This window comes from Microcebus murinus, chromosome 22 (assembly GCF_040939455.1).
Source record: "Microcebus murinus isolate Inina chromosome 22, M.murinus_Inina_mat1.0, whole genome shotgun sequence".
Classification (NCBI taxonomy): Eukaryota; Metazoa; Chordata; class Mammalia; order Primates; family Cheirogaleidae; genus Microcebus; species Microcebus murinus.
The window spans coordinates 5,583,659-5,611,196 of NC_134125.1; the positions used below are offsets into that span (position 1 = coordinate 5,583,659).

The 27,538-nt window shown below is 63.6% G+C and overlaps 1 protein-coding gene across 4 annotated transcripts; it reads right to left on the reverse strand.

Moving 5' to 3' along the window:
• Nucleotides 1–911: 911 nt before the first annotated feature.
• Nucleotides 912–25,434, reverse strand: HIP1R (huntingtin interacting protein 1 related). Of its 4 annotated transcripts, none has more exons than XM_075996511.1 (32): nt 25,266–25,434; nt 13,697–13,760; nt 13,211–13,353; nt 12,955–13,011; nt 12,022–12,102; nt 11,611–11,687; nt 11,246–11,307; nt 8,724–8,864; nt 8,100–8,157; nt 7,936–8,011; nt 7,690–7,830; nt 7,482–7,543; nt 7,225–7,297; nt 6,959–7,142; nt 6,778–6,866; nt 6,580–6,696; nt 6,376–6,477; nt 5,921–6,115; nt 4,822–4,969; nt 4,658–4,744; nt 4,239–4,346; nt 3,982–4,118; nt 3,790–3,900; nt 3,549–3,607; nt 3,342–3,372; nt 3,200–3,262; nt 2,861–2,961; nt 2,655–2,760; nt 2,438–2,561; nt 2,289–2,350; nt 1,989–2,183; nt 912–1,879 (listed from the first exon to the last, which is right to left on the reverse strand). In XM_075996511.1, the coding sequence occupies exons 1-32, from the start codon at nt 25,356–25,358 to the stop codon at nt 1,832–1,834; spliced, it is 3,195 nt and encodes a 1,064-aa protein (XP_075852626.1). In that variant the 5' UTR covers nt 25,359–25,434; the 3' UTR covers nt 912–1,831. The 4 variants fall into 4 exon arrangements, with proteins under 4 accessions (XP_075852626.1, XP_075852625.1, XP_075852624.1 ...); XM_075996510.1 differs by having other exon boundaries at nt 13,157–13,353; nt 25,266–25,428; XM_075996509.1 differs by having other exon boundaries at nt 3,982–4,346.
• Nucleotides 25,435–27,538: the final 2,104 nt, after the last annotated feature.

Genomic DNA, 27,538 nt, shown 5'->3' on the forward strand with positions numbered 1-27,538 from the left:
TTTTGAACTCCTGACCTTGAGCAATCCGCCCGCCTCGGCCTCCCAAGAGCTAGGATTACAGGCGTGAGCCACAGCGCCCGGCCTGCACTGTCCTTTTGTTCCATCAGTGCTGGTGACAAGGCAGGGCTGCCCCAGACTTCCCTCTGGCATATGTGCCTGGGGAAGTGGGTGCTGCAGGGCCAGCTGCGCACTTGGACTTAGACACTCTGCAAGTCCTCTAATAGGCTGCATATTGGCCGGGTGCGGCGGCTCATGCCTATAATCCTAGCACTCTCTGAGGCCGAGGTGGGCGCATCACTCGAGGTCAGGAGTTCGAAACCAGCCTGAGGGAGACCCTGTCTCTACTAAAAATAGAAAGAAATTAATTGACCATCTAAAAATATATATACAAAAAATTAGCCAGGCATGATGGTGCATGCCTATAGTCTCAGGTACTCGGGAGGCTGAGGCAGGAGGATCACTTGAGCCCAGGAGTTTGAGGTTGCTGTGAGCGAGGCTGATGCCATGGCACTCACTTTGGCCTGGGCAACAGAGTGAGACTCTGTTTCAAAAAAAAAGGCTGCATGTGGCCATGATGGTTGGTTGCAGACCAGCTGGAGTCAAGGTCCCTAGGAAGCTTATGTGTGGTGTCAGAGACACACCAAGGGGTTAACAACCCATGGGGGTTCTTGGGAATGGAGGTGGCTGATGCAGCCACCTGTGTGAAAGGAGGGCCCTGTAGCCTAAATTGCCCAGAGATGTGGGGTGGGGGGCACTTCTTGGCAGAACCATCAGCACTAGTGAGATTCTCTGTGGTCCCAAGTGCTCTAGTGTTACCTGCAAAAATTATGGGGCCCCTGCCCAGCACCTGGACAGCCCGGTGAAGGGACCACGGCGCATCCCTGGAGAAATGAGTCAGGGGCACTGGTGACAACAGTCAAAGTGCATTTTATTGCCAACGGAACACTTCAACACAAGGAAGTACTAACAAAGCTGCTCTGCCCCTCCTGGACCGTGCTCAGTATGCACAGGCCAGGGTGGGAGGACAGGGGGCTTGTCCAGCCTAGTGCTGGCTCTGCCCTCCCAGCCTGGTCCCCAACCCCTGCAGCCACTCCCCTCGGGCTCAGGGAACACACTTGTTCAAGTTGACAGCGGCAAGCAAAGCCAGGCCAGCCTGCCCCAGACCACCCTGAGGGGTTTCTGGGCTTTTTCTGGCTGAGCTGGAGGGCGCAGGGCTGGGCTGGCCAGGCCAGGGGAAGGGAAAACAGGAAACGGAGGGTGGCTGCAGGCTGCAGCCGGAAGTGGAAATCCCAGGAGGGAAGGCAGCACCTGGGCTGGGGGCACCTGCCTTGATTCCCAGACAGTAGCCACTTCTGGCCTCCGACCTCTTTTTGAGGGGCTTGCAGGAGGGATGCTCGAGGGCCAGCCCAAGAAGTGGGCAGCGCCCTTCCAGCCTATCCCAGAGCATCCTCTGCGGAGGCCACATGGCCTGAGGGCGTGTGGAGTCAGTGCCCCAAGAAGGCCGCAGATAGGAGGTCTTAGCAAGTCCAGAAGGCAGGGGCCCCTCCAGTGGCCCTGTTTCCCAGTGTGCTGACTATAAATTTAGGAGAAAAGCTCTAACTCAGAATATTAAAAACCTTCCACTTTTTCCTGAAGAGTTGTGGCTCAGGCCTCCTGGGTCCCAGCTGCTCTCCCAAGCTCCTTTTGCAGATAAATAGACTCGAATCCAGAAGAACCATCCGCACGACCCAGGCCCCCTGAGGGCCAGGGGCCTTGAGGACACTGACCCAGGTGCGAGGCCACTGGAGGCCCAGGCCTGTCCACTAGCTGCCCTGCTGGACCCCTGGGGGGCCTAGTAGTTCACGAGTTGAGCCGGGTAGACACCGTCCTTTTTGTCGAGCTGCAGGGGTCAAAGGTGGGGGGCTCAGGGGACATGGCCAGGGTCATGAGGCACAGCCTGGGCTGGCACCCCATGACAGCCCCCCCATCTCAGTGGTGAGGCCTGGCACCTGGTGATCCTGTCGGGGGACCACGCTGGGCTTCTGGGCCAGGGGTGGCTTCTTTCGAGGGGCAGTGCTGGGCCGGCCAGGCTCCTCCTCGCTGGGTGCGGCGCCCGCCCCGGCCAGCGCGTAGTGCCGCTTCCGCAGCTCCCCCAGCCGCATGCGCTCGGCCTCCAGTGTCGTCTCTAGCTCTAGGACGCGCACCTGCAGTCCAGATGCCCCGTCAGCACGGCCACCTCCCCAAGGAGGACACCACCACCACCCGGGGCTCGGCCTGACAGGGACAAGCTCCACAGCCACGTGCGCTACCTGGGTCTCCATCTCCTGCTTCTTGAGCTTGATGAGGGACAGGCCGGAGAAGTCCATGGTGTCTGCGGCCAGAGGGCACGGTAAGTGTCTGGGCGCCACTCCCCCCCTCCCTGGGAGCTGGCAGTGCCCTCAGACACCTGGACGCTCACCTCTGTCTTCGATCTGCTCCTGGCCTGACTTGGTGGAGGCCACCACGCCGGCAGCCCGCTCGTTGACGGTGCGGGAGCATTCCTGCAGGCGGCTCAGGTGGGGGCTGTGCTTGTCGGCCTTTACCTGGGGGGAGTGTCAGGGTGGGCCCCGGGCTCGTGACCACAGCCAGCAGTCAGGGACCCCCACCCAGGCCAAGTGTGGGGCGCACAGCCTTACCTTGGAGGCGGCCACCAGCTGGGCAGTGCTGGCCGCGATCTCATGGGAGCAGACAATGAGCTCTTCGTACTTGCCGGTGTGAAGCACCACCCTGTCAGCCGCCTCCCTGGGGGGGTGAGGCTGGTCAAGGACAGGGTCTCTCTGACCCCATAGGTCAGACACTTAGCACCACATGCCCTGCTGCCCCCCCACCCGGGGCGACATACACCAGCTGTGTGGCTCCCCAGCCCACCGCCTTGGAGGCTGAGATGAGGCCTTCAGTCCAGCGCGAGTTCTTGGCGTAAAATTCCTGCTGCGTGGCTGCCCCCTAGTGGAGACAGCAGGATGGGCCAAAGAAGGACATCCCAGGGTTTCAGAAAGGGGTCCCCACAGCCTTTCTCCCCTCACCCTGGCCCCAGGGCACATCCCTGCCTTAGGGGATGGAGGTGTCTCATCAACTACACACTTTAGGGGCCTCGTGCCCCTCTTAGAAAGCTGTCCCTCGCTGGCTCAGCCACGTGGCCTGCCTGCGGAGGGGGTGGTAGGCCACAGCCCGCCCAGCTCACCCTGCCGCTCTCCACGATTTCCTTCTGCAGGCTGGTGGACGTCATCACCAGCAGCCGGATCGCCTGCCAAGACCAAGATGCGTGTGACGCTCGGGCAGCCCTCCAGGCAGAGCCCGCCCTGGGGCCCCAGCCACCCACTCACCTTCATGAGGTCCGTGCAGGAGTTGAGGATCCTGTGGGGAGAGAAGGGGAGACACCAGCTGTTCCTCTGAAGCAGGGCCCCCGGGCGAGGAAGGGTGTGCCTGCTCACTCCAGGCCGCCTTCTGCATGCACTATGCAGTCGGGATAGAACCCCCTGGGCCGTGGGGGAGCCCCCCTATTCTGGGTCCGAGAGCAGCGGAGGGCTCACCTCTCATTCACTTCCAGCTTCACCCCCGAGCTGGCGTGGCGGGCCTGGTTCATCATGTCCTACATCCAATGACAGAGCGGTGAGTGCGGGAGGGCAATGTGAGAAAAAGGTACCCCCCTCCCCGCCCGTGCTCAGGAAACCAGGGCTACCTCCTACCCTCCCAGCTCTGACCTCAGGGCCCTGGAGAAGGCTTTCTGTCCCCGCCTGCAGCCCCCTCGGAGTTCCTTTACACCATCCTCACCTCGATCCTTCGCACAGCGTCTTCAATGGCCGCAGACGTGGCTGCCATCTCCTTGTCCACCATGGCCCCCAGCTCCTCCTGCCGCACATCCAGGCTCTTGGGCTTCAGCTCCTGGGAAGGCAGGAGTCAGACTTGGGTGCGCTCGGGGTGGGGTGTGGTTCCTGCCCCGCCCCCTGTGGTCTTGCGCCTTACCTGGCCCAGCTGAAGGATGCCCTGCAGGGGGGTCCGCACCAGGCCGGGCTGTGCCCGCCGCAGAGCCTGCTGGTCCTGCAGCTGCCCCACGAGCTCCAGCGCCCGGGCCCCACACTCCCTGCAGGTGTCCATTAGGCCTGAGCAGGAAGAAAGCCCCGTGACGCTGCCGCACACAGGCCCCTCCCCAGGCTGCCATGAAGACCCCCAGGGAGACAAGCCGGTGAAGTGGCTGACCCTGCCGCCCAGGACCCACTTACGGTCAGCAGGGTCAGTGGGGGCCAGGTGGGAGGTGGCACTGCCATTGATGATGGTGTCCGCAGCCAGGTGGGAAAACCGGGTCAGGGCTGCCACCAGGGCGGAGGCATCTGTGCGGGAGGACAACCATGGGATGCTAGCACAGGGCCATCGTCACCAGCAGGCTGCCCTGTCTCATCCTCCCAGCAAACCCCAGACAAGGACGAGGAAAGGAGGGCTTAGTAGGACAGTTCGGCCCAAGGCAGCAGGAACCAAGTCTATCTGTTGCCCAGAGGGCGGGCTGGGCTCCTGGCGGAGGGGAGGAGCCTCTGCTGAGCTGCCTGAAGAGGTTCCTGGTGTCCAGGAAACCTCCACCCAAGGGACGAGATAGCAACAATGGCTAGACCCCGGGCCCAGCCCCCCTCCTGCTCTCCCCACTCACCTGCCAAGGAGGTGAGGTACTGGGCGTGGCCCTCCTCCAGGGCGCTCACAGAATCCAAGGCGGCCTGGGCCCTGCTCACCAGGTAGTCTGCAAGCACGGGGAGAACCTGAGTGCCTGCCGCTGCTTCTCAGTGTTGGGCACGGGAAGGGGGCGTGCGTCCGTACCTGGAGAGCTGGTGCAGCGCAGGTGCAGGGGGTCATCCAGCTTGCTCACGGCGTCCTGCAGGATGGCCTCAGCCTCAGCAGCCGCGCCCCTCAGCACCGCGAACTGCTCGTCCAGCAGCTTCCTCCGCAGCCCCTGCTCCTGCGACTCCTGGCGGGAGTGGGGAGAGGCGGCTCAGAGAAGACGCCCCCCTTCGGCCCAGCTGAGACCCTCCCAGTGGAGGAGTTTCGACTGCCGAAGCGGGGCCTCACTCCGGCTCAAGAGGCAGAGGGACAGCTGAGTAAGAGAAACCCAGCGATCCCAACAGGCGTTTCTCCAGAGATCCGCCACTGGCCGGCGAGCACGTGAAGGCGCATGCGTTAGCCCCCAGGGAAACGCAAGTCAAAACCACTTCACACCCCCTGGGATGGCTACAATAATAAAGGCAGACAATACTAAGTGTTGGCAAGGATGTAGATAAATTGGAACTCTCATGCGTCGCAGGTAGAATATAAAACAGTGTAACTACTTTGGAAAAAAGCCTGGCAGTTGCTTGAAATGTTAAATATATTGCCCACGTGACCCTCATGCTAGGTGTCTACTCAAGAGAAACGAAAGGGCTGATCTGAAGGTAGTGAGTTTTCTCACTGGATTGTTCACAGTTACAGATTGAACTCCTTGTTCTACTGCTTTCCCCCTCCTCACCGATGCACTTGACTAGTCTTAAGAAAAAAGAAATGAAAGCCTTTGTCCGCACAGAAACCTGCACACACAGGCTCACAGCAGCCCAAACAGGGAAACCACCTAAGGGTCTGTCAGCTGACGGCAAGTGTGATCTACCGTGCAATGAAACATTGCTTGGCCATAAAAAAGGAGGAGTACTGACATACGCAGCACAGCTGATGAACCCTGAAAACGTGATGCTAAGTGAAAGCAGTCAGTCACAAAAGGCCACATGCTGTGGGATTTCATTTACACAGAAAGATCAGGGGTTGCCAGGATGGGATTAACTGGTTCTTGGGTCAGGAGTTTCTTTTCTGAGTGCTGAGAACGTTCTGGCAGCACGAGAGGGATGGCCAGGTTGCACTGAGCGCTGTGGCAGTGGCGCTGCCGGGGCCGTACCTTCTCTGCCAGCCGTGCCTGGAGCTCGCCCCGCTCCCGGGAGCCGCGCTGCTGCTCCTGGCTCAGCGCCGCCTCCCTCTCACGCGCCAGGCTCTGGGCCGCCAGCAGGTCGGCCTCCCGCTGCTGCACGGCCCCACTCAGTGCGTCCTTCTTGGCGCGCAGCGCCTCCAGCCGCGAGCTCAGCTCCGACCCGCTCTGTGGACACGCAGCATGTGAGCAGGGCCCCCTTCTTTCCAGACCAGGGGTGGGGGTGACTGACCACCCCTCCGTGGACTTGGACCTTCTTCCTGAGGTTCTGTCTCCTGCGTAGCCTCTGGGTCAGGGTCAGGGCTCACCTTGCACCACTGAGGGCCCCCTAAACCCAGCGGTACCTAGGTGTGGCCTCTAGGGAGGAGGACCTGACTCTGTCCCACCTGCTCCCAGGACACCCCCCACCCCCTGGCAGCCAGCAGCACCTGCTCCGTGCGGCTCAGGACCTCCTGCACGCGGGCCAGCTCCCCAGCCTTGGCCTCCAGCTCCCTCTTGAACTTCTCCAGCTGGTCGCTCTGCTCCTCCAGCTGGGACAGGACAGCGTGTCACTGGGGCAGTGGGATGGGGTGCCCAGGGCTCGCCCTGTGCGTGCTCATGCGCGCGCGTGTACGCACACACACGTGACGTACCTTCAGCTCGGACTCCCGCTTCACCTGCTCCATCTGGAAGGCCAGCTGCTCCTTTACCCGTGCCACCTCCTCCTGGCTCTGCTGTGTCACCGTCAGCTGCTTGGCTGTGTCTGCGTTCTGCAAGAGCAGGAGACAGGCTCACACTGTGCCCCTGTCCCCGGCTGGCTCTACCTGGGACCCTGCCCCGCGCAGGCCCACCTTCCGCAGCAGCTCCGCGTGCGTGCTGATGAGCTCGCTGTGCTTCTCCTTCAGCTTGTTGTAGCGCGCCTCCGTGGCGCTGGCCTTCCCTGCGGGCAACAGGCCAGGGTGTGACGCCTGGGGCTGTGGTCACCCCCACGGAGCTCACGGGGACAGCGCCCTCGACCCCCATCCCACGCACTCTCGGCCTCCTCGCGCAGGCTCTGGCTCCGCTCGCCCTCCAGCTGCGCGGCCCTCAGCTGGGCCAGCTCGTGGCGGAGCTGCTCGTTGTCCACCAGGGCCTTCTGTTTCTGCTTCCGCTGCTCCTCCAGCTCGGCCTCCAGCGCGTTCACCTGGCCCTTCAGCTGCGAGATGTAGCGCTGGGCCTGCGGGCGGGAGGCACGGCATGGGGCGGGCTCGCGGCCCGCCAGCCCGTGCGGGGTGCAGCTCGCCCTCCACGCCCCTCACCTCCAGCTTGATCTTCTCCAGCTCGCCGCGGAGCGTCTCCACCTCCCTCTTCAAGTTCTCGATCTGGAGGTCCCTGGGGACAGAGTTCAAGTTCAGTCACCTAGAAAAATCAAACTTGTCTTCTCCTTGATGGCCACGTGGGCACCTTAGGAGCTCCTGCTCCCCACCCGTGGCCTTCCTACACAGAAGCGTCCCGAGCACAGCTCAGGGGAGGCCGTTTCCAGTCCCCCAGCCCAGGCGGCTCCCCGGGCCCTCACCTGTCGTCCTTCAGGGAGCCATTGGGGGGTCCAAACGTCTGATCAAAGAGGTCAGCCACCACCTGCCATGGCAAAGCACGGTGACCCTCACCCCACTCACCTGTGCCCTCCAGGTGGGGGGCAGAGGGAGGCTTGGTCACCCTGACACCCCTTAGCCTCGTGTAGGAGGCCCTGGCAGGGGACGTGGGGGTGGGGCGGGGGTGCTCACCGCTGGCTCCCCGGCCGGGGGCCCCGTGCTGATCTCGATGAGGTTCTCCGGCTCCTCGTCCTCCGGGGTCTCCTCCGGGATCACCACCACAGGCTTGATGTGCTCGGCCAGGGCGGAGGCCCGCAGGAAGTTGGGGGGTCCCTGGAGGGGCAGCAAGTGGGAGCCACTTAGCCACCTCCGAGGAAGCCGGTGCAGGGCCCCGCCAGGACCCCGAGGGCAGGAGCAGCCCGGGGCGGGCGCAGGTACCTCGGGCAGCCGGGGGATCTGGATGAGCCGCTTGAAGTAGAGCATGTCGGAGGCTCGTCGGAAGAAGTTCCTGAGGCTGCGGGCAGGGTAGGACAGGGGACGTCACAGTAGCCAGAGCCTCTTCCCAGCCATGCCTCAGCCCTGCCCTCCCCCACGGCTGGTACCTGTGAAACTGCTCGTGGAACCGGTCCCTGTGGCCTTGCAGGGTGTCCGCCGGGAGACCTGCGGCGGGGGGCACACGAGTTTAATGGGCCTGGGCCTCCCTGCACACGGCTTCGTGGCTCACATGCCCTCCCCTGTTCCTCCACACGCCAGAAACCGCCAGATTCGAGATCCCTGGGGACCTGGCCGGTCCTGCCCCACCCCCACAAGGGGGGTGAGATCCCTGGGGGAAGGTCCAGCTATGAGCAGACAGGATGGCCCTGCAGCCACGTCAGTCCCAACCTGCCCCTGCTGCAGGTGACACACGACTGCCCTGGGCAGGTGCTGAGACAGCTCACACTCCCCAGGCCCCTAGTTCTCAAAGGGTGGTCGGGGGACAAGACCCCTTCAGAGGGTTTTTGCTCCCACGGCCCGTGCGCCGGGTGGGAGACACTTGGGAGCAGGTGTCCACAGAGCGTCTGCGCCACTCTTTTCACTGCATCTTTTCTGTTTTGGAAAACAGTGATTTCACAAAATGTATGTTATGTTAATGGCTAATGAGATTATGCTGCTATTTTTAAATCAATAAGCATCTTCCTAGTTTCTCTACCATGCAGGCTGCGCAGGCAGCCTGGGCCGCGACTCACAGGAGTGCAGCTTGAACAGGAGCTTGACCGTGTAGTGGTACAGGTGGCTGCAGTCCTGGATGACCTGGATGAGTGGGGCCAGGCGGCACTGGCCCGAGGACATCTGGGACACGGCGATGGCTGTGTTGAGCTGCCGGAAAACTGAGCAGAAGAGGGACGGGAGAGAGGGCATGAGCCTGTGGGAGCCGGAGACCCGGGCCCGGGCGGCCTACGCCACACGCACGGCCACCCTGCCAGGGCAGCTTGAAGATGAGGTGATGGCTTGGGCAGCCGATAAAGCCCGTCCGGCTGGAAAGTTCTCGGACACCAGCAGGCTCCCGGCCTCCAGGACAGGGCCCCATGAGCTGGTGGCTGCCCCAGGCCATGACCAGATGCTCCCAGGAACCAGGGCACGGGTGACAGCAAGGTCGGGGCTAATGCGCTCCCGCTCAGCTGGGCAAGGGTTTCCAGAGGCCGCTGCCGGGATGGGCCGGGACGAGGTGTCCGAGTCACAGGGCTGTACGCAGCCCGTGCCCTGGGCCGCAAACCTGCTCTCAGTCACACAGAGGGACACAGGCTTAGGACCGAGCAGCCCAAGTGCTGCATTTCACAGATATGGGGACAGGCCGGGCTTTGCCAAAGTCACACAGCAGTGGGGGCAGGACAGCTCTGCAAACCCCAAGTGACCCCGAAGCCTCACTTGCACCCGGGGCCAGTCTTCCCTGGAACCTGACAATCGGGCCTTGTATCAGAACTACCAAGTAGGAGGGACAAAAGACAAACACGAGGCTGCCTCCGCCCCGGCTGGCAGCTTCTCTGGGGCAGAGAGAGGAATAACAGCGCGGGCAGCTGGCCACAGGGAGAGCCGCCAGGGGGCCCCACACGGGGCAGCCGAGCTCGGGTCCTGCTCCTGCCCTGCCTGGGGAGGGGCCGTTTGCAAACCTCTGCAGTAACAGGAGCGCACCCGGGAGGGAAGGGGCGAGAACGAAGAGGCAAAGCACCACCTCTCACCTCTTAAAAAATTTTCTAGGCCGGGCGCAGTGGCTCACGCCTGTAATCCTAGCTCTTGGGAGGCCGAGGCGGGCGGATTGCTCAAGGTCAGGAGTTCAAAACCAGCCTGAGCAAGAGCAAGACCCTGTCTCTACTATAAATAGAAAGAAATTAATTGGCCAACTGATATATATAGAAAAAATTAGCCGGGCATGGTGGCACATGCCTGTAGTCCCAGCTACTCGGGAGGCTGAGGCAGGAGGATTGCTTGAGCCCAGGAGTTTGAGGTTGCTGTGAGCTAGGCTGACGCCACGGCACTCACTCTAGCCTAGGCAACAAAGCGAGACTCTGTCTCAAAAAAAAAAAAAAATTTTCTGAGACAGGGTCGCACTGTGTGGCCTAGAGGTACAGTCACAGCTCACTGCAGCCTCAGCCTGAGCAGCTGGGACTACAGGCACACACCACCACGCCTTGCTATTTGTTTTTAATTTTTTTTCCATACAGATGGGGTCAAGCTATGTTGCCTAGGCTGCCTTGGCTTTTTAAATAAATTTCTAATTACCAGTGTCATACTAAGTGCGTTTTCCTTGTGCAAAATTAAAGCCCATGTAAAGTCCTGCTTTGGGTTTTAGGCACGTATGTACATACTGTTCTGCGATCTGCTTTATTTCACACAGCAGAATGTTTCTAGATCTTTCCCAGCTATAGCAGACTCAGATGCATCTCTCTTAACAGCCAGCCCTCCGTTCCCTGCTACACACTGGCAGCGATTTGCAGCCAGTTCTCCGCCAAGGAGCGTTTAGGACATTTCTGTTTTTTGCTGTTACAGAGCTTGAGGCAGGGACCCCCGCACCTGCCACCTGTCAGAGCCCGGGTTCTCCAGACGTGCCGGCGCCAGGGCCTGCCGGCGTGCCCTGGCGTGCCCTTCCTCGTTTCCTGGAAACTCCAGCGCTGCGGGGCGGAAACGCCTGCGGGTCTGCGCCGCTCCCCCGCGGGGACGGACAGCTGCCTACCCACACCTCCCTGAACCCTGCTAACTCCTTAAAAAAGCACTTGCTACCTGCCCTCCAGTGGAGAGCTCTGAGTCACCCGAGAGTTGTTTTGAAGCTGCCACCTAGAACAATCGCCCCTCCAGCCCCGGAGATTTCCTGTCCGGCGGCCGGGCGCCCAGCGGAGGAAGTCTGACGTGACCCAGAGGCTTTCAGAACAGAAAATGGGCACGAGGACCTGAACCAACTCTCCAATGAGGGCTCCACGGGTGCCGAGCTGGAGCGGGAACCCTAAGAGGCGGCTCACTGCTTGTCCACACCCCACGTCCTCCCTGTCTTAGGGCCACCAGAGTGACGCTCACTGGGCAGGGGGACAGCCGAGCCTCCGCGCTGCACGGGCCCGCCGGGGCCTGGCGACCCGGGGACAGGGAGGCCCCATCGGCCATCCCTGGAGGGGCAGGTGCCTCTGAGGATGTTAAGTCGGTCTGGTCACTAGTGTCTCCTCCTCCTTGTCCCAACTCTGGGCACACAGTGACCCCGGTACCTCCTCTTGGGACGGCTCACCTGATTCAGAGAGCTTCAGCTCACAGTCCATGTAGTCGAACATCTCCACGGTGAGCTGGAAGCTGCGGGAGAGTTGGGGAGGGGTGAGAGGTGGAGAGGGGTGGGTGGTCCCACTGGCCCCCGGGAGGGGACAGGGACACAGCCGCTGACAGCTCTGGCCAAGCTGCCTCTGCAAGGCCAGGTCTTCGGGCAGACAACCCCATCCCTTTATCGCCAGCCTCTTCCCCTCGAGCACGAGCTTTGGCCTCAGAAGGCCACGGACCCACTGGACACCCGATGCCCGGCCGTGAAATAGGGTGGGACCCCGCAGGGAAACTGAGGGAAGAGGGTGGACGCCAGGCCACTCGCCCTGTGGAGCCACTCACATGTTGTTGACGTCGGTGCCAGCCGCCTTCTCCAACACCTCATCTGTCACCTCCAGGCCCGCGGGGAACTGGGGGTGCTGCCGAGAGAACCCCACTCAGCTGCAGCCTCACGCTGGGCCCCGACCCCTGCTCCTGCGCACCGTGGCCTGCGCAGGTGACCAGGAGCTGCGACGAGGGGCGAGCCCGGGCAGGGCAGGGGAGGACGGCCCCAGGTCCACGGGAACACCAAGAACTCAATTCTAGGAGCTTCCTCACGTCCCAGCCTCCCTGCCTCCCCATTGGTCACGGTTAGGACAGGAAGGTGAGCGGACGGACCCACGGACGGGACAGGTTCCACCCTCGACGCCCTCAGACGTCACAGAGGGAAAAGCCCAGGGGTCCCTCGGCCCCACAGCTGCCCGAGGAAAGCACCTTGAGGTGGAAGGAGATCTTGGTGAGCAGCAGCTTGGTGTAGACGCTCACCAGCTGTCCGTACCGGTCGTGCAGATGCCCCTGTGGGAAGACAGCCCGGGCAGGGTCCCCTCCTGTGAACACGCCGCGAGCCACCCCCCGCCCCGGTCACCCCTGCGTTCAACAACGCCCCCTCCAGCCTCCCCCGACCGCCCTCTTGTCTCTAGCTTTTCCCTCCCTCTCTCTCCTTGTCGTTCTTGCCAAGGAAACTCTTGCGGGGAGAGAGCTCTCTGCGCGGGGCACCGGGCCAGTTCCGAGCAGGGACACTTAATTAAAGTGCTGGTGCACGGCCTGCCCACGCCCTGCCCCTCGTCCTCCCACCCCGCGTGCCCTCGGCCACGCCAGCGGGCCTCGTCCAGCAGAGGGCACCGTGTGGCATGGTCGCCTCACTCAGAGGACACGAGCCAGCCTCCCTGTGGGTCCCTGTCCTCGGCCACCCTGTGCCTGTGCCCCGGCGGACGAGCACCCTGGCCCCGGCCCACCCAGGAAGGGCGCCAAAAACAGATTTCCAGACTGGATTCGAAAGCAGCCGGCCTGGGGGAGCCGGGAGCAGCGTCCCTGCCAGGGCTCTCCGACCACCACCGCGACGCCGGCTCGGGCTCTGGCGCCGCCACCACTCCCAGCTCGGGGGGACGAAGGGGCCTGGCGATTTCTGCAGCTGGGGGGCCGAGAGCCGTGTGTGTGTGTGTGTGTGTGTGTGTGTGTGTGTGTGTGGTGGAGTGTCCCGGGCACCCCACGCAGCAAGGCTGCTGCAAATACTCCACCCTGGCTTCCGCTCAGAGAGACAGAGGAGGAAACCCGGCCACCCACAGGGAGCTGCCACCACCCAGGCCCCCAATCCCAGCAGCCTCGACGGGACCCCAGGAGGAGGCAGCGCTGTCGCGCGGCACCTACCCACAGGTCTCCGACCTCCCGGATGTTGCTCCGGTACCGCTGGCAGTCGTGCAGCACCTGCGGCGGGGGGAGAGGGATGAGGGATCCGGGACCTCTCGGGAGGCGCCCGAGGCCCCCACTCCCCACAGAGGTGCGAGGGTTGAGGCAGAGGACAGGGCCGGCCCGGCGCCACAGGGACAGACATGGGGACAGGCCTGCGCACTCGGACCGGATGCTGTTCCACCTTCCCGGGCCTCCCGCCCTGCGTGCTGCTCACGTTGGGGTGGCCGTCTCGGAGGACCTTGTGCAGGACGTGGCAGAACTTCCAGCTGAGGATGGAGCTGCTGGGCAGCGGCAGCCCGATGGCGTAGGACCAGAAGGTGAAGGCCCCCTTCTCGTGGTGCGTGCCCAGGATGATGCCTGCGGGGGTCAAGGCCAAGTGCGGGAGGCAGAGACGCAAGTGTGGGGCAGCCGAGGGCCCGGCCAAAGGGCACAGGGGTCAGGGCAAGACGCAGGGCAAGGTCGTGTCCCAGGACTCTAACTGGGCGGACGGTGGCGTTTCCATGGTGACTCTCACAGCCGGGAAAGGGCTGAGCCACGTGGGGGCCTGGTGGGGCGCAGCCCACAGAGAAGACGCCCCACCTGGCTCAGGGCTCCCGCGGGGAGGCGCTGCTCCCTGCCCCCCCCCGTACCCCCGCCTGACGCCCGCCACGGGGCCCGGCCACGGGCTGTCACCCCCCACCCGGCGCAGGTGGAAGGATACGCCGCGCGTGCTTCTCCTTCACGGGGGCCTCCTGGCTGTTGATGGCTTTGCTGATGCTGATGGCCTGTGGGGGGAGGCAGCGTTCAGGACCCCTGGGGCCTCCCCAGGGGCGACCACCCCAGAGGGGAAAAGGGCAACACAGAACAGGATTCTGCCGTGACTGACGTGGGAGTGGCGACGAGGGAAGGGAGGAACCCCCACCCGAGCAGTCCGAGCCCCTGAAGAGCCTCCCTGTCCCTGCCCTGCGCAGCTGGGACCACAGCCACCACCCCGCCCAAAGCCACCGGGCACCTCGGGGTCTAGGAAACGACGACGGAAGCCGGGCTGTGGCCCCAGCGGCCACTCTGTCTGAAACCACACAGGGAGCTCTCTGAGAGAAGAGGTCCCCTGGCCGCAGGCGTGGCCGGCGTGGCCTGCTCTGCCTGTCCCCCCACCGGAGGCCGCCTGGACCCGAGCCCTCACGCGCGCCCCATGCAGGATGCCCGTCCTCCCTGCTCTCCCAGAGGCGGGGGCTGGGCAGTGTCGCGGCTGACGGGGTCGTCATGGCACTCCCAGGAAACCAGGGCGAGCCCAGGCCCTGCCAGACTGTCCTCGCTCAGCTCCCGCCCCCACCGATGCCAATGACAGGGCACCTGTGGCCCACCCGGGGCGGGGAGGATGGACAGGGTCTGCCCGGCACACCTTCCACCGTCGCCGGAGACCTGAACGAGCGCCAACCTCGCACTGGACCGAGGCCAGAGCCGGGGCGTCCGGGGCCCTCTCCCGCCCCCACCACTGCAGTCTCGGCTCCCCGGCCCAAAGCCGCCTCTTCCAGGAAGGCTTCTCAGAGGCGGCCGTGCCCTTTTGAAGTGCCCTACGGTCACTGGCCCTCGCCCCATGGGCGTGTTCCGTCCTCCACCTGGGGAGGCCTCGTGAGCCTCTGTCCACCCACGGCGGGCGTCTGGGGACTCAGAAAGGCCGGGGCTGCAGTGGGGGGACAGGGCCCTGGACAGACACCGAGACGAGGACAGCCCTGCCGGGGCAGGCAGGACCAGGGGACACAGCCAAGCAAGGGGGGGCTGGGGCAGGCAGGACCAGGGGACACAGCCAGGCAAGGGGGGGCCGGGGCAGGCAGGACCAGGGGACACAGCCAAGCAAGGGGGGGCTGGGGCAGGCAGGACCAGGGGACACAGCCAAGCAAGGGGGGGCCGGGGCAGGCAGGACCAGGGGACACAGCCAAGCAAGGGGGGGCCGGGGCAGGCAGGACCAGGGGACACAGCCAGGCAAGGGGGGGCTGGGGCAGGCAGGACCAGGGGACACAGCCAGGCAAGGGGGGGCCGGGGCAGGCAGGACCAGGGGACACAGCCAGGCAAGGGGGGGCCGGGGCAGGCAGGACTAGGGGACATAGCCAGCCCATGCCAGGGGGGTCAGTGCGGTGCTCTCCTTTCTCTCCCTCAGAGGCCACCGCGCTCTCCCCCGCTGGCACCTGAATGGCAGTGACCGCCCGCCGGCACAGAGGTGACTGCACCGTTTATGGCCCATTACGAAATTTCCTCTGGGAGAAAGGGCAACCAGGCGCCCTGCCCTTCCTGGTCGGGCCCCACACTGGAGCGGGGACTGGGCTAGGCCGGGCAGGCTGGGCGGCCCCTCGCACACAGGCCCCTGCAGTCCACTGCGGCCACGCCGAGCCCCAGCAGTCGGGAGGGGGCCAGGCCTCTCGACCCCATTGCTGCCCCACGTCCCCCAGGCCTCGCCTCCTCCCTTCCGTGAGCAAACCACGAGAGGCCGGAAGGAGCTGCCTCTCGCCGGGCTCACGCTGCCTTGGCCCCTCACCCGCAGCGTGAGCCAGGAGCTCACACTGCGCCTCACAGCCCGCCGGCGGCGGCCATGGTGACAGCACACGGACGGTTAGCGTCGGCCACTGCACCAGCTGAGCGCTCACCACCGGCCAGGCTCAGATGTGCTTCCCGTGACAGCCTGAGGAAGTGGTTATGATCCCACTTCATTGGTGAGGACACTGAGGCACAGAGGGCTGGGGATCTTGTCTGCACAGCTAACGGGCACAGCCAGGGTTCGAGGCCTGGCCTGCCAGACCCCACGCCTGTGTCCTCAGCGACCCAGTGTAGCTCCTGGCTGCCCTGCGTGGCGAGGGGCTCATGGGGCGGGGACAGGGGCAGAGTCCTCCCCCAGCTCCACCCCCACCACCAGGCAAGCGGCTGCCAGCTCACACGCCAGGTGTGTCCTGTCTCCGAGGACTGTAACCCCATCCCCGGCTGCCCTGACACCCGAGCTGCCACCTGGCCTGGAAGATTCCTGGCAGGAGGGTGGAGTTGGAGCTACCCAGGCAGGCCAAGGAGGCTGCGGACGCTGCTGGAGGAGACCCCAGGGAGGGGCCGGGACAGGGGCTCCTCCCCTCCTCCCAGCACCAGGAGAGACCACGAGACCAAGGTGGCGTCACCCACAGGCTTCCGTGGGCCCAGCCGTCTCCTAGCGCCGCCGCCGCAGCCACCTGTTTAAACCTGCACCTCCCCGGATTTACGGTTGTCTCCAGCCGTCACCCTCTGACAGTGCTTCCTCATTTGTCACCATGCCTGGCCCGTGTGTAGTTTTGCTGGGGGGCACAGCTGAAACCGCGGCCCCTCAAATGTCCCGGTACACAGACACTTCACAGCAGGGAGGGGCGGCCCTGGGCACAGCGTGGTGGCCCCACTCGGGCATGAGGCACAGCCCGGCGCAGGGCCCTGGCGGGGCGCCGCCGGCTCCGGGAACACAGCCCCGTTGTGTGCAGGGCGGGCAGCTGTGTGTGCCGTCTCGGGCGCCGCACAAGGAGGCTCAGTGCTCGCACAGTGGGCGTCTGTGGGCACCCGCGGGCCGGGTCACCCCTCCCGGGCGGCAGCAGCCAGGAGAGGCCTCTCCGGCCGGCCGGCCCTGTCCGAGACTCCGCGCTCAGGGCGCTCTGACACAGCTCCAGGGCTTTCCGCCCCCAGGCCGGCCCCGCTGTTCTGGGTCGCCGGGCGCTCAGCTCGTCACCCTCACACCAGCCCCTCACGGGGGGCAGACGGGTGGTCCCCATCCTGCAGGGGGAGCTGGAGGGAGGCCCAGGCCCGTGGCTGGGGGTCTCTGGCCAGCAGCCCCAGCAGCTTGGACACAGACGAATTTAACCCCTCAGCCTGAGTGGCAGGGACCCGCCACGGCCTCCAGGTCGGCATGGAAACCCTGGTGCGAGAAGGAAGGGTCGTGGGGACGGATGTGCCCACCGCGGGGTGTCCGCCTCTCAGCACCCCAGTCTCCCATCTGACTCCCAGGGAGACGGGGCCTCGGAGCCTGGGAGGGCAGCTGTGACGCAGCCCTGAGGGGCGGGGGACGGGGCCTCGGAGCCTGGGAGGGCAGCTGTGACGCAGCCCTGAGGGGCGGGGGACGGGGCGGGGCACCTGAGGACCCAGTGACAGTGTTTGCGCAAGAGCGGGAGAGTGGAAGCCGTTTCCTCGCCTCCAGGAGGGCGGGGTGTCTCTGGAGGAGGCAGGATGGGGGCTGGGGGGTCCACGGCGGCCGGGAGACACTCGGGGACCTGGGGAAGGAGCTGAGGGTCTGCAGGACCCCTGCGCTCCTCCAGTCGGGACAAATCACCGCGTCCACAGCCACGCCGGGGCCCCGCGCCCCGTCTCCTGGGCAGCACCACACCCGCCCGGTGCCGGCCACAGGCGGGGCTTGACCTTCAGGAGGGCAGCGGGTGGGGGACGAAGGCCGGGGACGGGAGGGGCTCCGTGCGCTCTGGACACGCGTTGGGCGCTGCCCCCCGGCACCGCCAGGCTCACGGGACACGCCCTCCGCCGCCAGGCAGGCGGACGGGTCTCAGCGCCTGACACTGAGGTCATCCTCACTAGCTGACCCTCACGCCATGCCGTGTCCCCTCCGGTCCTCGCGAGCCGCCCGGAGCAGGCGAGCGAGGCCGCGGAGGCTGAGAGAGGCCCCGCCCGCCCAGGTCATGACTAATGAAGCCTCGGCCACGCGCCGGGCGCCGTCCTGAGCACGCGGTCCTCCCTCCCGCAGCCCGGGCAGGAAACCGCACGCGGCGCTCAGGCCGCCCGACTCTGGAGACCGACCCCGGGCTCCCAGGCCCATGGTCTTCAGGGGGGTGGGGGAGAAGTGCGTCCGTGTGACGTCCTTCTCGTCTCACCACAGGAACCCGCTTCCCAAGGGCCGCTGACGCGCATGGAGGACCTGGCCTGCCCCCAGTCGGAGGCAGATCCTGCCCGGGGATGCGTGCAGACCCTGGGAACAAAGGCCCCGCGGCAGCCCCGGAGCCCCATCCCTCAGGGGCGAGGGCGAGGGACCTCCTATGGGGACCCCAGCCCAGGGGCGCCCAGTCCTCAGGACGCGCCGGCCGGGCCCAGCCCCCAGGAACAACCAGCCCCGTCCCCATCTGTCTAACAGAAACCCAGCAGGTGCCGCAGCCGCCCCGAAAAAGGCTGAGACGATCCCAAGACCGGGCCAGACGGGGCCCCGGCTCTGGAGAGGCCCAGAGCCGCCTACGGCACTTGTCCCTGGACCAGGACTCACAGGGGACACCCCGACAAACACCGCGGTGAAGGAGGCCGGGGACACTCCCGAGGGGCCCGGCCCAGGCCTGACGGAATCGGACACCGTGAGTGAAGCCGGCGACGGAGCTGGCAGGCCCGGGCAGCACCCTGCGGCCACCCGGAGAGGCCAGCCGGTGCCAGAGTTTCGTTTGTTCACAATCTACACTCTGTCCCCTCCTCCCCCATGAGCACATCCTCCTCCCACCCCATCTCCCGGCCGGGCGGGGAGGCCGCACTCGGGACAAGAGCTTCACGTGAGCGCGGCAGCCTCGAGGCGCTAAGTGTCTTGTCCCCCAGCTAATAATTTAACCGCTGGAGTTAAACAGTGAAAGCAGCTATGAAACAACTGCTATTTTTAAAATCAACCCGGAATCAGACCGAGGGCTCCCTGTGCTGCTGTCGTGACACCGAACCGCAGCGCTTGGCAGGTCCGAGAGCGCTGCTCAGCGCGGGGCGCGGGGCGGGGCGCTGGCGGAGCGCGGGCTGCTTGGCTCCAGCGTCCCCCGAGCGCTGTCTGCAGGACAGGGCCGCTATTCAGACGCCTGTGCCCGCAGAGGCCACTGCGGAGAGGGAACACAGGCTTTCTGTGGCCGTGGGACTGGGACGCGGCCACACACACAGCGGCAGGCCCGCTCCAGGCTGGCGGAAGTCGGGGAGCCACGCAACAGGCGTCCTCGTCACGGCGCCCATCCTGCCTGGTCATGGCTTCTGCATCGCTCCACCGTGTGGGAACCTCTGGAGGACGCTGCGAGAGAGCCCAGGGTGACTCCTTCCCCGAGACAACTGGCCACGAGGTCACGGCTGCTGCCACCCCTGCCCCGGGCCTCCTGGGTGACACAGGGGAGTAGGAGGAACTGGCCACTGTGTCTCGCCCCCGCCGTGCCGGCTCTGGAAGGGACAGGCGGGAGGCCCGTGCAGCCTCGTTCCCTGTGCCCTGGTGACATCACTGCACAAACCTGTCTGCCTCACAAGCCAGGGGGCTGAGTCACTCTCGGGCAGTGACTTATTGCAATTTGGGGCCTGTATTTATCTTAGCGAGAGAAAAAACAGTCCCGCCCGGACTACACTTTTCTCCCTGTGCTCCGTGCCATTCCCCAGGGCAGATGCCGGGGCCCTGCAGGCCTCGGCAAGAGGAAGGGAGACCCGCTGGCCCCCAGGCGCCCACTCTCTCCACCACCCTTGCCGAGTGGCCCTGGCCAGGCACATGGCCCGCCGGGGACTCAGGGTACGCGGCCGGTGAGGTCCGACCAGGCGTGGGGAGACAAGGCCACCTCCTCCCGCCAGCCTGCCCCACATCTGCCCACTGCCTTGGGCGTGGCCGGGCCGCCACAGTGTGTCGGGGACACGAGGAATCATGTGAATGATGCCACCAGGGCTGGAAGCACTGTGGGGCTCGGCATGCTCGAGTCGGCCTGAAACGCGAAGTTGCCAAGTGCAGAAGGAGCACAGGCGTCACCGACAGCGTAGCCGCTGGCAATGGCGCCTTCTTCCCCTGGCTGTCTCAGGTCAGCCGCTGCGTCTCCCTGTCCCTCGGCCAGGCAGGCCCAGACCCGACTCCACAGGCCTCCAGCTGCCACCATCCAGTGGCTGACAAATTTCCTTCTCGACCCGCATCGGCCGAGACAGTGGCCTGGGGGCCAGGACAGGGAAGGGGCCTCGTCTGTGCGGGTCCTCCCCACTCAGAAGGGCAGGCAGCTCTGCCGGGAAGTCCCACGCTGGCTTCACCCCACGTGGCCCTCAGGTTGTCTAAGGCCCCCAGTACCCTCCCAGGGGACAATGTCCCAGAGGCAGGGCTCCAGCCCTGGGGAGCAACTGGAACGTGAGCACCGAGGGCTCGTTCTTGCAGGGCTTTCCCCCACCTTCCTGAGTCCCCCGTCTGCTGCCCGCCCTGACAGCCGGCTCCCGAGGTCCTCGCTCACAGGTGGCCCAGCGCCGGGCGCCGGGCAGAAGCCCGATCTGCTCTTCCGCACACAAGACACGCCAGGCCCCGTGAACTCCAGAAACCCCACAGCGTCTCCGAAAGGTGGTGCTGTCATTGCCCCCACCTTGCAGATGAGGAAACTGAGGCACGGAGCACTGCCACACGGGCCACAGCACACACGCCGCAGCTCCCAGGTCTCCACCCCTTGGAGGGGACGCAGATGATTTGTGCCTTGCCGGAGCACGCCCCAAAGCTGAAGCCAACACATATACAGTAAACAGCCCTCCTGAGTGTGTCGTGGGGGCTGATGCACGTTGGGGACACTGTCCCACAACTACCTGGACAAGAAGCCACCAATGAATGGCTGGCATCATTTGAAGGTCATCTGCCAGGGCGATGACCTGCAGGCAGGCACGAGGGAGCCTGGCAGCCCGGGAGCCAGGGGGTCAGTGGCCTGACGGCCTCACTGCGAGGGCCGGCATGGCCAAACCAAGCAGAGGGCCCCGTCGCAGGGCAGGTGCCCGGGAAGGCACAGCTCGACACCGGCTACACCCGCCGGCTGGGCTGAGGCGGTGGGTAGGAGCCGGTTCTTTCTCTCCTTTGAGCAGGGAGCCCTGGCCGGCCTCTGTCCCTGCAGCGTGCCCGGCGCCAGGTGCCACGCCTGCACACGCAGACACAGGGGAGCAGCCAGACCCACTCCTGCCTCAGGACAGTGGCGAGCTGGCGCCCGGTGTGCTGGCTGTCCCCCCCATGGTGTCAGTTTCCTCCCAAACTCTGGGGCCGGGCACCGTTCATCAGCATAAACATTTACGGGGGGCCCAGAAAGGGGATGGCCACTTGGTATGGCGCGGTCTTCACGAGACACACGGCAGAGGCAGCGCGAGCGCTCCTGTCTGCCTGGCCCTCGGAGGCGGCCCCGCCCGGGCGGTGACAGCAGATCAGGGCAGAGGGACCCGCCTGTGCGCAATACGTCAGTCGTCTGAAAGCATCTCGAGTATTTGGAAACCGCTCTCAAACCACAAACTCAGGGTACGTTCCCAAACTCCTCTCTGTATCCTGTCCGGGGAACTTTAAAAAAATACACCAACGCCTGAGTCTCTCATCCGGACCCAATCACTCCTGGAGGCTGCCACGTTTGAAAAGCCCCAGGTGATTCTAACACCTGCCCCACCCAGCACCGCAGCCACTGATCCCTGCAGACGGGTGAGTCTAAACTCAGATGAGCTGGGAGTGTCCCACACACGCCGCATTCCCAAGACTTAGGAGAAAAAGAATGTAAAATATCCCCGTCATAATTTTTGCAGTGATTACACGTTGAAAGGGTTGCATTTTGGATGCACCAGGTTAAGCACAAAACATGCAATTGCAACTAACGTCACCTGTTTCCGCTGACTTTTCTAGTGGCTGCCAGAGGCTCTACCGTGACAGCTGCGGCCCTTCTCCTGTACCCGCCCCAGCGCTGTTCTACCGCACAGCTGGGCTGGGAGGGCCGAGTCGTCAATGCCTGTTATCTTTACAGGAGTTTGGTTCCACAGGGACTGCTGAGGGGACAGGTCACGGACCTGGAAAGTCGGACCTGTGAACTGCCCTGCACGCTGACCCCTCCGCAGTCCCCGCCTGGGGGGGGGGGCGGCGGCACCTGGGCGGCTTTCTGTCTGCAGGTGACGCCCACCCACGGGCGGGTGGGGCTCGGTCGACTCCTGCAGTAGCATAAACGGTTTCTCTCATCCTAACCTGAGGGGAAACTTCTGGGTTCTGTCGCCATATCCTGCAGGGGAAACTGAGGCCCAGGGAAGGAAGCACAGGGGCTCACAGAAAGGGAAAACGTAGGCCGGGCAACTGGCATTTCCAAAACTGCAACCTGCTGAGCCCTCGTCCGTGACATGCTTCGAAGGTGGCCTTCTTCCCTGGGGTAAGCTCTGAGAGGCTGCTCAGACTCTAGAACTGTTTAGCGGCGTGGGAGGGGAGAGAGACAGTTAGCTGACTATTCGCCGAGCCCCTACTGTGTGCCGGCACCGTGCGACTTGCTTTACCCACCGTATGAATTAGTTCCCCGGGGCTGCTGTAGCAGAGCACTATAAACTCAGTGGCTTCAAACAACACAAACTCATCCCTCCTCACAGTTCTGGAGGTCAGAGGTCCGAAATGGGTCTTACGGAGCTAAAAATCAAGGTGTCGCAAAGGCTGAATCTCTTCCCGGAGGCTGCAGGGGAGAATTCCCAGGTGGCAGGGGACACCCACGCTCCCCTGGCCAGTGGCTCCTCGCTGCGTCTTTGCGGCCAGCAGTGGTCTGTGGAGACCTTCCCACATTCCGTCACTCTGACCTCTCCGGCCTCCCAAGTCCACATTTAAAGACTCTCGTGATGACACAGGGCCCACCTGGTAACCCGGGATAATCGCCCCAGCTCAAGGCCGGCGGAGGGGCAACCTGCCCGCCACGCCCCTTACCAAGTAAGATCACATTCACAGTTCCGGGGACCACCCCGGGGACACCCTGGCAGGACCACTCCGCAGCCAACCTCGTGGCATCACACCTCGCAACAGCCCTATTCGGTGGTTGGAATCATCCCTATTTTTACAGACAAGGAAAGATTTAGGAGGTGGGCAACTCACCCAGGGGCACAGGCTAGAACTCAGGGCCACCTGCCTACAGGTGCATCCCATGATATCGCACCGTCTTTTTAAAGGTACAATTTTCAGCCTCAGATCGCAGCATACTATATTCTATAGTTTCCTCTATTCAGAATACAACCGCAACAACAAACCGCTAACATTTTGTCACGTCCAGTCTGAAAAGGGCTTTTTTTTTTTTTAAATCCCCAAAGGGGCTAAAGCATTGGGGAAGAAAAGAATACACTAGTTTCCTAGACTCTACCCTGGGATTACACGAGGGCTGTCCAGAAAGCGTCCAGCCACTGTGAATATACGAAGAACAGGTCCATGGCTGGGTACTTTCTAGACAGCCACCGTGCACACACTCACCATGAAACAGCCACCGGAGGGAACCGTGGCTGCCCTCCCTTAGCACCCCTGATTGCTAACCTGGGAGACCTTCGCAAAGGGGTGTCCTATCCAGAAAGCTCCCCAGGGAGGCCTTTCTCTTCCTCCTGGCCCAGGAGCCTGGGAGCGGAAAGTCGAGGCTGGGCCCCTGGATTGGATGTGCTATTTTCTGTCCCGAGACGTGCAAACAGCAACCTCAGCTCTCCAGGTCCTTTCTACCACGGGGCCTGGCTGGCAGCTCACGGGATATTTCTGGGAACGATCTAATTAAATATTAACCACGCACTAAAGCCCATTCTTACATCCCTCGGTAAGTCGCTGTGAAGACAACTGAACCCAAACTTCCATCTTTCCAGAAAAAGGGACCCTGGAACGGGTTAGTCCTATGAGATCTGCCCATTACACAGTTACCCATTACCCATTCCAAAGCACGCCTCTCGGCCCCTGAGAAAAAAACCCAAAAAGCAAAACGAAACAATCCACCTTCTTGTGTACCAAACCAACCACCAGAATGTGTGCTCCCCGATCAAAGATGCTCTCTGACAGACAGGAAGGTTGTCCTTGACTTCTTATCATTTAAGATTAACATCAATGAACTTGGCCCTTTAAATTCTATCTCCTCTGTGTAGCAATCAGACCTCTTTTACCTACACCTCCTCAAAGGCACGGGAAAAATCTAAAAATCAGGGAATGAACAAAGTTTTTGACAACACCCCGATTCTCTCTGTCCATTAAGGTTTTCTCCCTGTACTTCTGCAAGTTTCTGGCACAATTATGTATTAATGACTCTCAGTTAAATGCCACACTTGTTTTTCTGACGGGCTATCCAGGCTGAACCAGAGGATGACGATGACAAGGATCACAAGGATAAATTGACGATTTGCAGCCAGCCTGGTTCCAGCACTTGGCATTCACGAAGCCTTGGTGTTTTGAGGTTTTATTATCGCTTTCGTTGTCAATCACAAACACGAGGGTGAGAAGGTCTCCCTGCCTGTCCTCTCATTTCAAAATGCAATCTCTTGTAGATTGCATGTGCTAACTTGATTTGAAAGCAACCACAGAAGTCCCTGCAAGGACAAGCCGGCAGGAACTTGCTAATGCCAGCCCCAAATGCAAATGTCACCAACCTGCTTCAGACAAGGGTGGAAGGGGGTCCTCTGACTTCCTTTATTTCTAAAGTAAAATTTTTCAGCCATTTCAGTCTCGGTTGACCTATTTTGGCAAATAAACAGGTATGTCCCCCACCCCTGCCCGTCCCCCAGGCGTAAGAGCACCTCCGAGTTTGTCAAATAAAAAGGAACAGGAAACCAGAAACACAGCAAGGCCTCCACGGCGCGCCCTGGCACAAACACATGCACAAACGCACACCCGCGCCATTATTTAATTCTTAAAGCCACCTTCCCAGGATCGCAGCATCTGGAGAGACGCGGGCGCGTGGGAGGCGCAGGGAGGGAGCCCCAGGAAGTTTCTGTCTGCCAGGCGCCGCTGTTTAATGAGGGGGTGTGAACCTATTTATACGTGGGCCAGCGCTCGGGCGAACGAGTCTGGCGACATACGTGAAACTTTTCACCCGGCAGATAATGAGGCATTGTGCGGCCCTGGAAAACAGCTGCCGAGAAAAGGAAGCAGGGAGTTTCCCTTAAGGAAACGCGCTGCTCCCCCGGGCGGGCGTGCGCCCAGGCGGGGAGACGGTGGCAGCCGCCGGCCGGGCGCGGGGACCCGAGCGGGCCGCGCGCACCTGGGCCCCGCGCACCTGGACTGCGGCCCCGCGGCCCCGCGCACCTGCGCCCCGGCACACGCCGAGCCCCGACCCCGCCGCCGCTCCCGGCCACCGGCCCCTGGCTCCCGGCGGCCCAGCCCCGCGGCCCCGGGGCCTGTGGGCCCGGCGCCCGGCGGGAGCGCGGCTTCCGGTTCACCTGTGCGCCGCGCTCGGGCCGCGGAGGCCGGCGGGGGCGGCCGGGAGCCCCCGAGGACGCGGGTGGCCGCAGGCCGGACCCCGCGCCGCCGCCCGCCCCGCTCCCGCAGCCCCGGCCCCGGCGGGACGCGCGAGGGGACCGGGGACCCAGGCCCGCCGCCCGCCGCCGCTCGCCTGGGTCTTGTCGAACTGCTCGCGCTCGGCCTCCAGGCTGTGGCCCGGCCTGCGGCTCAGCACCCGCGCCGGCACGTTCTTGATGCTGTTCATCCTGCCGCCGCCGCCCGCTCCGCGCCACTGCGCGCCGCCGCGCCCGAGCCCAGGCGCCGCGAGGACGCCCGCCGCCCGCCCCGAGGAACCCGCGCCCGCCCCGCCCGCCCGGCCCGGGCACGCCCCGTCCCCGCCCCCCGTCCGGCACGCCCCTCCCCCTGCGCCCCTCCACCCCCACCCCCACCGGACTCCCGCCCCGCCCCTCCCCAGGACACCCACAAACGCCCCCCGCCCCCAGGCCCAGACACGCCCCTCCCCCTACTCTCCCCTCCCCTCCACCCCCCGCTCCCGGACACGCCCCGGCCCTGCACCCCTGCACGACCCCCACGACTCCCGCACAATCCTCACCCCCTGCACCCCTCCAACCCCCCCAGGACTCCTGGACACGCCCCGCCCCCTGCACCCCTCCACCCCCACCCCCACCGGACTCCCGCCCCGCCCCTCCCCAGGACGCCCACAAATGCCCCCCCCCGCCCCCAGGCCCAGACACGCCCCTCCCCCTAGCCCCCCCAGGACTCCCTGACACGCCCTGGCCCTGCACCCCTGCACAAGCCCACACGACTCTCGCACAAGCCCCACCCTCTGCACCCCTCCAACCCCCCAGAACTCCTGGACACGCCCCGCCCCTGCACCCCTCCAATTCCCCCTAGGACTACCGGGCATGCCCCGCCCCTGCACCCCTCCACCCCACCAGACTCCCGCCCTGCTCCTCCCCCAAGACACCCACAAACGCCCCCTCCGCCCCCCACGCCCAGACACGCCCCTCCCCCTACACCACCCACGACTCCTGGACCTCCTGCACCCCTCCAGCCCCCAACGACTCTCAGACACACCCCGCCCCCGAACTCCACAGGCGGGGGCGCCCGTCTCACCCCCACCCTAAGCCAAGCGGAAGAAACCCGCCCTCTTCCTTCCTCGAGGGTTGGGGGCACCCGCAGTGCCCTCCCCGCCCGGCTCAGAACCCACTAGGACTTGTCTACACCAGGCCAAGGTCTCGTTCATTGAAGAAAATTTGGCCTCCAGGAGTCTGGTCAATGGCAGCACGAATAGACTTAGTTTTTCCCCTTTCTGGTTTAATTTACGTGTCAAAGCGCACCCATGTGAGCGCTCCCTTTTTGTGCATCTCTAACAGAACTGCAGCTGCGGACGCGGGGCGCGCTGATGTTCACAGGTAGGGGTCTCCGGACGCCTCGCCAGGGCCAGGACAGAAGGGCCGGGACAGAAGGGCCGGGGCTGGGGCGCAACCGGGCCGGCCGGACGAGCAGGCTGATCGGAACCAACCCGGAGCTGGCCCAGCCAAGGACGGCGGGGAGATGCCCCAGGAGGGGCAGGAGACTTTTAAAATCATTATTATTATTGGCTTCCTTTTTAAATTATTGGTCACAAGGCTGGAGTAAAAAAATTAATGAAAACCCAAAGTCTTCCCCAAGGGTAGCTGTGCTTAGCTTTCCTATGGGAAGGCAGAGGCGACATCGGGCACAAACAGCCCTGGGGCTCCGCTCGCTCTTCGAGGGGAGGCAGAAGGAGTATGATGCCACCCAAACCTGAAGCTGCCCCCTGGCTAGCCGGTAAGCTCCCCACCCTTCACCCTCTAGCCAAGAGCTGACGCCGAGAGCATGTATGTCCGCCAAGGCTCTCCTCTCACTCCACTAAAAAGAGAAATCAATCATGCTTAATCCAATTCCAATCTCTGAAAAGCTTCTTTGCCAGAATAACAATAGAATGACAACAATAGCTAATATTTCCAGTGCTTAGTATTTGCCAGGCACTAGGCTAAACCCCTTCCCCGCATGCCTCTTATAATCCTCTGCAACTTAGTCGAGAACTGTGGTGTGATACAGCCACCATCGAGGGACACCGGCCATTTCTCAGACTCCTTTTTCCACACGGAACAAAGGCGGTTACCCTGTGACCTCGACATGGGCGGCATCCTCTTGTAAACCGGGCAGCACTCTCTGGGATGGGACAGCTGCCGGGGCGACTTCACAGTAGCAACCAGCTACCGCTCTTTAAAATAATAATCTTAACTCCTGTGCCTGGTGCCACGGCGCCTGGCATTTGTTAAACAGCATCTCATTTAATCTTCCTTAAAGTCGTTGGCGGTGTTTGTACAGACAGACAGGCTCATAGAGTTCAGCCTGTGTTCACAACTGGGAAGCCGTGTATTCAGGATCCGGACT

Bases quoted from the DNA above. Each gene is read 5' to 3' on its own strand.
- HIP1R (XM_075996508.1), bottom strand. From the start codon at position 25,358: ATGAACAGCATCAAGAACGTGCCGGCGCGGGTGCTGAGCCGCAGGCCG. The intron at 8,012-8,099 runs GTACCAGCCGTG...CCCTGCCCGCAG, and splicing joins TTCCACGAGCAGTTTCACAG to CCTCAGGAACTTCTTCCGAC. The intron at 3,608-3,789 runs GTGAGGATGGTG...CATTGGATGTAG, and splicing joins ACGCTGTGCGAAGGATCGAG to GACATGATGAACCAGGCCCG.